Source organism: Dendropsophus ebraccatus, chromosome 3 (genome assembly GCF_027789765.1).
Source record: "Dendropsophus ebraccatus isolate aDenEbr1 chromosome 3, aDenEbr1.pat, whole genome shotgun sequence".
Lineage (NCBI taxonomy): Eukaryota > Metazoa > Chordata > Amphibia > Anura > Hylidae > Dendropsophus > Dendropsophus ebraccatus.
This window is the reverse complement of record NC_091456.1, coordinates 22,669,015-22,678,340: the sequence shown is the minus strand read 5'-3', so window position 1 is coordinate 22,678,340 and position 9,326 is coordinate 22,669,015. Positions and strand designations below refer to the sequence as shown.

General features: G+C 43.9%; 1 protein-coding gene across 1 annotated transcript; it reads right to left on the bottom strand.

The window, feature by feature from the left end:
• Nucleotides 1–589: 589 nt before the first annotated feature.
• On the bottom strand, nt 590–1,432 carry LOC138786408 (melanocortin receptor 4-like). The gene has a single exon (XM_069963399.1). The coding sequence runs from the start codon at nt 1,430–1,432 to the stop codon at nt 590–592; it is 843 nt and encodes a 280-aa protein (XP_069819500.1).
• Nucleotides 1,433–9,326: the final 7,894 nt, after the last annotated feature.

Below are 9,326 nucleotides of genomic sequence, written 5' to 3'. Positions count from 1 at the left end.
TCCCATTAAAAACCTCTCCTGCTCTGGACAGTTCCTGACATGGACAGAGGTGGCAGCAAGGAGCACTGTGTCAGACTGGAAAGAATACACCACTTCCTGCAGGGTATACAACAGCTCATAAGTACTGGAAGACTGGAGACTCCTAAATAGAAGTAATTTACAAATCTATATAACTTTCTGAAACCAGTTGATTTGAAAGAAAAAGATTTTCGCCGGAGTACCCCTTTAATCTTTATTATAAAATGGTTGAACCATTGTGCACAATGGCAATGATCACTGTAATACCTGACATGCAGTATGATGTTTTTCTGCATCAGTATATATGTACAATATTCTCTTATGCCACCAATAAAAATATATAATAATAATAATAATAATAATAATAATAAAGCATCGGGCTACTGTATTGTATTGTGAAAGCGACCCACATTCGGTGTATGCATTCTGTGTATATATATATATATATATATATATATATATATATATGTAGAAATAAAATATGATGCTCCCCTCTATTTGTATATAAACTATTAAAAATATAAAAACATAAGACATACGACCACAATATATTGCTATGGATTTCAATGACCTACATGGAGCAACAGCAGCAGAACTTCTCCCGGAGAGTCTTTCTTATAGGAGCACATCCAGTAATGTAAAGCAATGGAGTCAAAACAGCATTAATACGCGGGAGAATAGCAATAAGATCAGTACATATGTTACTACTGGGAATGCACCAGTCAACATAGGTCAGGATACAGACAATAGACCTCAGGAATACAGGAGCCCACAGCAAAATGAAGCTGGCTGCCACAGCTATAATCAGATACAGAGAGGTCTTCTTCGAGTCCTTGTTTGAGGCTTCCACCCTATTAAGCTGATATTTGGCTACAAGAAAAAGTTTGATGTTGAGACCTACCATTACGGTGTAAGTGATCAGAGACCATAGAAGCATACCTATCAGCTGGATCTTAAGAGCTATACCGGATGCCGTCAAGTTTTGAGAAATTAAGACCACAAAAGTATAAGACCATATAGCAACCAGAATCCCGACCGTCTTGAGTGTAGTAATTTTATGGAAATACCACATCGGGAAAGTGACGGCACAGTATCGATCAGCCTGAGCCGCCAGGATTGTAAGGTAAGAGATACCCATAAAATTTGCCGCTATAAACTTGGTGTCGTTTTTCCGCGGAAAATTGTCTCTGACATCAAACATGCCAATGTAGTACCACGTAACGCCGGTGCAGAAGTCTGATATACAGGTGCTCAGCATATATACAAAGCGCTTCTCTCTCTTAAAAGAACCAGTGGATATAATGGCCCCAAACACCATAATATTACAGATCACGATCATGGTGGCCAAACAGGCTTGAAAGAACAAAAGGAAGATGTTTCCAATATTATCTGTCGAAACAGCGAGCGGAACCATGACCTCTGCGAAAGAATATTTGAAGTCATGTACGCATATGAGGTTTTATACTCTGCTATACCTCTGCTTCTTCCTCTAAGGGAGCCCCTCGAGAGACGTGCAGATCTAGGAGGAACGGACAGGAAGTAATTATGAGAATTCCCTATTCTCGTGTGTTTCTGCCACTAAATCCTTATGTCGAGGGACAAGTTTTATTTTAGGGATTAGGGTAAATGATGGTAATATATTGGTAATTAGTATGAATCCAAAGGCTACAAATCCAATCAAAATAGATGTTTTCTTAGGGGCCCCACACATAGGTGTATTGTGGCCACAGTTCCTGGCCTGGGTGCCAGTATGATGACCCAATAGGACAGCTATTAGTTTTGGTTATCAAGCCCGGAGTCAGGCTTGGTCTTGTAGCCATAATATGCCTGTGCGTGGAGTCCCTTAAAGTCAGCCCATCACCATGAAAATGCTACCTAAGCTATCAGCATTATTTTAAAGAGACTCTGTCAGTAGGTTTGTGGTGTAGCATAAACTAGTGACAGAAGCTGAACAGATTGATGTATCACTTACACTGTTCTGTGCAGCTGATTCTGAGATATCCTCCTGTAAAACATGGACAATAAGTAGTCTTCTCCATTATGTGCATGAGCCCAGTAGTTCTGGATATTCATGAGAAACAAAACCCCGCCTACCGGCTGCTGATTGGCAGTTATCTATCCATGCTGTGTATAGGCAGTCAACTGTCAATTAGCAGCTTGAGGGCGGGGGGAGGGGTGCGGCAAGAATCCTATTCTACTGCATATTAGGAGAATGGCTAAACAGAATAATGTAATACACCGATCTGTTCAGCATTTATATCACTATTTTATCCTGCCCCTATTAAAGACAACATAAACCCAGTGACAGATTCCCTTAATAGAGCAGAAGAGCTGAGCAGATTGATATATATCTTAATGGGATAAGATTCAGTATAACTTCTAATTTATTGATGGAAGGGCAGGGCAGCACACTGACAAGCCCACTACGAGTATGTCATCCCAATGAAGTGAATGGGAAGGTATCCGCAGTGGATTTCGCTGCAAACTTGCATCATGAAATTTGCTGTAGATGTGGTACGTGTAAACACGGCTTTGGGCTATGTTCACACTACGTATATGTCCATTTTACGCGGCCAGACATATACGTGTGAAACTCCGGCCGGGCATTTACTTAAGTTGCGGCCGGCTACGTCCGTTCCATGAACTTACGCCCGTAGTCTTCTTACGCTTCCCGAGCGCCGTACGTAGCGATCTGACAGCGGTCTTTTACTTGGATATCTTCGGCTAGCCCCGGACACCCCACAGAACCTTTTGGATCGGCAAAGAAAAGTGCAAAAATGAAGAAATCACCACTACGTACGGGACCGCATGTTACGCTACGGGCGTAAGTTACGGCATTTCCATCCTGAAACAATGGTCTGGTTAATTTTTTACAGCGCCGCATACGATCCGGGCGTAAGTTCTTATGTAGTGTGAACTGTGCAGCCGTAGATCGTATACTTTCCATTGTACGCAAACTACGTAAATCTCCGGCCGCTTATTCACGGAACGCGCTACGGCCGGAAACTTACGTAGTGTGAACATAGCCTAAAGGGGTATTCCACTCAAACGTAACTTTTCAGATGCACTTTTTCATGCTGCCAAGTAGGAGACTAACAATTCATTCCATACTTGTTATTATGTATGTGGTCTCCTTCCCCTAGTTCTGAGCTGCTGCTTTCTGCAAAAGACACAAAAAAATTATGTGTGAGTTTTTCTCTCCATCTCCCCCTCACCCCCCCTTATGAGACGGCTGATGTAAACAAGTCCCTATCTGCAACTTTGTAACACTGGGAGGGGTATTCATTGTGAGTTCCTCAGCAACTTGACCTCAGGTTAACCCTCCCAGCATTAGAAAGAAGCTAAAAAGTTGCTGATAAGTCTGCAAGGGACTTTTTTACATCAGTCGTCTTGAAAGGGAGGGGGAGACAGAGAGAAAAGCTCACACACAGTTTCTTGTGTCTTCAGCAGAAAGGAGAAGCTCAGAACTGGGGGAAGGAGACTGAATAGATAACAACAAGTATGGAAGGAATTGTTAGTCTCACCATGGGAAGCAAAGTAAAAAATTACATTTGAGCGGAATAACCCTTTAAATTGGTTGTTTTATATTTTCACTCTCTTAAGCTCTTTTCCTTCTTGGCGAAGGACAGCTACCTACATACTTTTTTTAAATGAGTGAATCTCCGGTGTTCTGTTTAGTATATTTTTATTTCCTATTTTATTATAGGAAAAAATGTATAGAAGTATTGAAGTACTGAGAAAGCTAAAGAATTGTCATGTATTGAATCTGTTATAAGGCAATGACAGTCTATTTGTCACAGAATGTCAAACACACCTTATATTCCTGGAGTATAATGTGTCAACAACCTAGAGCAATTACAAAGGAATCATAGTGGGTGTCTTCCTCCCTTCTGGATCAGTTAATGCTTCGCTGATGGGGAAGGATTACATTTATTCCGATATATTGTGTAGGGTTTAATTAACTTCTCTTACTCATTGCATCATTTAGGAGAGAAGGATGCTCATTTATAGTGGGCGGTAAAACTTTATCGTTTCCTATTACTAAATCTGTCTAGTTACTTTTTTATTTGTTATTTCAATGATTATAACATACAAAATATAAGGCCAATTATATCAAAGTGAATAATAAAACACAGCATTAGTCATATCTGGGTGAGAATTATACATTTACAAATAGCTCTATAACTCATTGATGGAACATTTAAGGTGCTAGTGCTATGTACTTAGTGCCAGGCACCGTAACTGTGCTGTGCAGGAATTCTGCAACATGTGTCAATGAGCGCTGATCACCTAGATCGGCACTCGCTTCCTGAGCCTATTACACGGCTTGATGATCGTGTAATAGGGATGCAGGGACATCATTAGCGATGTCTGTGCAGCCCTTGCCCAAAGTGGTCTGTGAGCTTACTTACAGGCCAGACCTAAAGACACAATCAGCCGATGATCGTTGTCATCGGCTGATTGTTGTCTCTATTACCGGAGCGATAATCGGCCAAATCGGCCTGATTCGACCGATTATTGCTCCATGGAGTTGGGCCCTTAGCTGCAGCATCTGAGACTCTAGGGTGGGAGACAGAGGCCTGACCGTTATTTCCTATGGAAGTGGAGTCTAATGAGGTAAGATTCCCCCCCCCAAGGTCTGCAATACAGGAATGCCTCTGTAATAAAGAAGTATTGCAGTTTATTATTAGATTAATCATGCAAGTATATGCTCAAGTACCATTGCGGTGACTTAAAAATTGTAAATAAGTTAAATAGGATGTTCAAAAACAGCGCAAGAGCGCAAAACTTTTTTTTTCCTGTAACAAAATGCATTATTATGTAAGGAAAAAAATATAAAAAGTACACATATTAGTATTACAACAATTTGTACCAAGGCATTAGTCATGAAATGTTATTAATTATATTATTTTTTTTTTTTATTAAAATGGTGGTCCACTTTACTCATTGTAAGGGTACCAAAAATGCCCAAATATGGATATTTTTGTAAGAATTATAAAAAAAAAAAATAGGTTCACACCTATAAAAGTTAGAGGGGGTACTCCGGGCATTCATATTTTTTTTTTTAGATATTTCTGAGGTTGCATAGAAAATAATAAGCAGCCTATTTTTACCTCCCACACTCTGTGATGTCTTCAGGTAAAAGCTCTGGCTGCTACTTCAAACTAGGTAAGGACCTTCTAGATGACTAGAGAAAGGTACCTAGAGCGCCAAGCTCGCTCGCATCCCCCTATAATAGATAGCCTCCTATGTAATCCTTCTATAGTAGATGGTCCTCTGGGTAGTCTCCCTATAGTAAATGGCCCCTTGTGTAGTCCTTCTATAGTAGATGGCCCTCTGTGTAGTCCCCGTATAGTAGATGGCCCCTTGTGTAGATCCTCCTATAGTAGATGGCCCCCAGTGTAGTCCCCCTTCAGTAAACAACCCCCAGTGTAGCCCACCCATTAGTAGATGGCCCCCTGTAAAGTCCACTCTTTAGTGGATGGTCCCCCATGTAGTCCCCATATAGTAGATGGTCCCCAGTGGAGTCCACCTTTAGTGGATTGCCCCCAGTGTAGTCCCCTTATAGTAGATGGTCCCCTGTGTAATCCCCCTTTAGTAGATGGGCCCCAGTGTAGTCCACCCTTTAGTAGATGGTCCTCAGTTTAGCCCACCCTATAGTAGATGGCCCCCTGTGTAGTCACCCTTTAGTACATGGCTACCCGTGTAGTCTCCCTGTGTAGCCCCCCTTTAATAGATTGCCCATCGTATTGCCCATAGTATCACCGCCAATTAGTGTATGGCCCCTAGTTCAGTTCACCCTATAGTAGATGTAGTACCTCCTGTAGTACATGGCCCCCATGTCGATAAATTTGATTATAAATTACTTTAAAAAAAAATCACCAGCCACATGCTCCCCTGTTGCAGCTTTCCTGGCACGCCTTTCCTCTTATGTCTTACAGCACAAGCAGTGTGTGTTATAGACGCTGCCTGCGCCAGAATTCCCAGCAGCCAGTCAGCACTCGGTGCTCACACAATTGAATATTGCGCTAAGGGACAGCCCTGTTGATGCATATCAGTCTGGGCCCATCAGATTATCCTCTGGTGGGCCCACCGAGTGATGTGCAGTACACGAGCAGATGTGTGCGGTTTGGATGGCTGTGGGCCCGCCAGGAGCCTTGGGCCCCGGGTGGCAACTCGAGTCATTATAATCTGCCACTGATCTCAATTAACACATAAAGACAGGCTTTGTCCTCTGCCACCAAGGAGTAGATAACCACAGGAGCATTGTAAATCCAGTAGATACTGCCAATCTACAAGGAGATGAGGCCTAAAGGCCCTATTACACAAAGCGATTATCGTCCATATTTGGCTTACATTGGCCATTTCGGGCGATAATCGCTTCATGTAATAGAAGACAACTTTCAGCTGAGACTGATACTATCTCCTATGGGCTGCCCGGAAAATCTGATGATCGCCTGGGCACCACCTTTCCCACTTACCTGTTCGCTGTCAGCGTATACGCGCCAGCAGCGAGCAGGGTATGAGGAACAAGGGAGTGCTGACCTGACAGGTCCATGTATTAGGGGCTTTACTTCTGAGCGCAAACACCTAGGAAGCGGCGGCACTACAGGTTCACAATGTGAATATGACCACACAAAAAGTCTCAGTCGGGTAGGCTACATCGGCGGTGTTAACTTAGCAAGGTCAGAGAAAATCCAAAAATCTAGTAGAGAAGAAGTTGCACTCACCCTGGATGTTGTCTTACGCTTTATTTCTTTAATTACAAAACGGACATGGTGTGAACATAAAGTGAGCAGAACGTGAACGTAGCGTCTTCTCACTTTGTGTCCACACTATGTCCATTTTGTAATTTAAAAAAATAAAGCGTAAGAAGACATCAAGGGTGAGTGCAACTTCTTTTCTACTAGATTTTTGACTTTACTTCTGAGCCTTAATGCATATAGACTTTCTGTAAATCTATACAATACTCATGCCGCTTGCTTAGTAGAGCTGAATGATAAATGGGCACAGGATTAAGCGGAGTTATGCTGCCCGTTCCTTTTAGAGAGTGGGGGTCTCAGCACCTGGACGTGCACATGTTGCTGGGACATGCTAGGAGTTTAATAAAGGGATTGATACATTGTAAATTTTTGCAAAATTTAGCTGAACAAAATAACAAAACATTAACGGCCCAGACTTTATTTCCCCACAGGGCGCAGGGTTTTTTTTTTTGCCTCTTGCTCCACTTTACAGATCCTCTTTCTGCCTTAATTACACTTCTCTCTTAAAAGGGGATTCCAGAGAAATTTTTGCTTTTTCACATCATCTGATGTCATAAATAAAGATGAGCGAATTTACAGTAATAAGGAAGCAAATCGCTCCGTTAGCTCCGCAATCTGCTCATCAGTGCCGCTCCTCCCATGGTGCTGGGAAAGGCTGGATCAAGTCCTGGGAAAGTGGGAGAAGTTTCCTAGGACTGGATCCAGCTTTTCCAGGCAACCAGGGAGGAGCAGCGTGGAGCGGCACTGAGCTAGAAGGCAGCCGGCTGATGAGCAGATTGTGGAGCTAACGGAGCGATTTGCTTCCTTATTACTGTAAATTTTGCTCATCTCTACTCGGAAACTTGCTGACACCAGTTCACTTAAAAATGATTTTTTTTTTCTCCAGAGGACCCCTCTAAAGGGATACTCCAGTGAAAAGAAATCCTTCAATTTAACTGATGCCAGAAAGAGCCAGGGATTTGTAATTTACTTCTACTAAAAAAGCTTAAGTACTTATCAGCTGCTGTATGTCTAGTGTGTCGCTATTTATGGTTGTATTGAGAGCTTCATCAATCTAAAAAACACCATTCCCTAAACACATTGGGGGGGGATTTATGAAGACCGGCGTACAAGTACGCCGCTCTTGTATTAGGCCCTGCCCCTTTTCCCTGGCAGGAGGAAACTATGATAAATGAGCCTCCTCTCCACCTCGTCACGCCCCCCCAAGCTCCGCCAGCCCGCCCATTGGACGAGCGGGGCGTACGGGAGGCGTACACCAGGGAGAAGGGGCGAATCTGCACCTTCTCCCTGGCGTACCCCTCGGGCGTATCTTTCATAAATGTCCCCTATTTTGTTTTTCATCTACTTCTCCCCTCTCCTTTATATCTCAGAACCTAAACCATTTATTTAAAGGGGTTGTCTGGTGATATACTTTTTTACAGGTAAATAAGTTAAAAACAAAAAACAAAAAAACAATAATAAATGTGTACTCACCTGCCTCAATTGCCCAACAATTCTGCACATCACGTCCTAGAGTCTGGGTCACACTTCCCTGTATCATATCCACAACCTGGAAGTGTTGGGTCACCCCTACTGCCTTATAGATTATAAACTTTAGGATAGCTGCACAGAGGGCCATAAATAAGGCGGTGACTACACAGGGGGGCATAGACTAAGGGGATGACTACACAGAGGGCCATGGACTAAGGGGATGACTACACAGGGGGCCATGGACTAAGGGGATGACTACACAGAGGGCCATGGACTAAGGGGATGACTACACAGGGGGCCATGGACTAAGGTGGTGACTACACAGGGGGCCATGGACTAAGGTGGTGACTACACAGGAGGCCATGGAGTAAGGGAGTGACTACACAGGGGGCCATGGACTAAGGTGGTGACTACACAGGGGGCCATGGACTAAGGTGGTGACTACACAGGAGGCCATGGACTAAGGTGGTGACTACACAGGGGGCCATGGACTAAGGTGGTGACTACACAGGGGGCCATGGACTAAGGTGGTGATTACATAGGGGGCCATGGACTAAGGTGGTGACTACACAGGAGGCCATGGACTAAGGTGGTGACTACACAGGAGGCCATGGACTAAGGTGGCGACTACACAGGAGGCCATGGACTAAGGTGGTGACTACACAGGAGGCCATGGACGAAGGTGGTGACCACACAGGGGGCCATAGACTAAGGTGGTGACTACACAGGAGGCCATAGACTAAGGTGGTGACCACACAGGGGGCTATGGACTAAGGTGGTGACTACACAGGAGGCCATAAACTAAGGTGGTGACTACACAGGGGGCCATGGACTAAGGGGTGACCACACAGGGGGCCATAGACTAAGGTGGTAACTACACAGGAGGCCATAGACTAAGGTGGTGACTACACAGGAGGCCATGGACTAAGGTGGTGACCACACAGGGGGCTATGGACTAAGGTGGTGACTACACAGGGGGCCATAGACTAAGGTGGTGACTACACAGGGGGCCATGGACTAAGGGGTGACTAAACAGGGGGCCATAGACTAAGGTGGTGACTACACAGGGGGCCA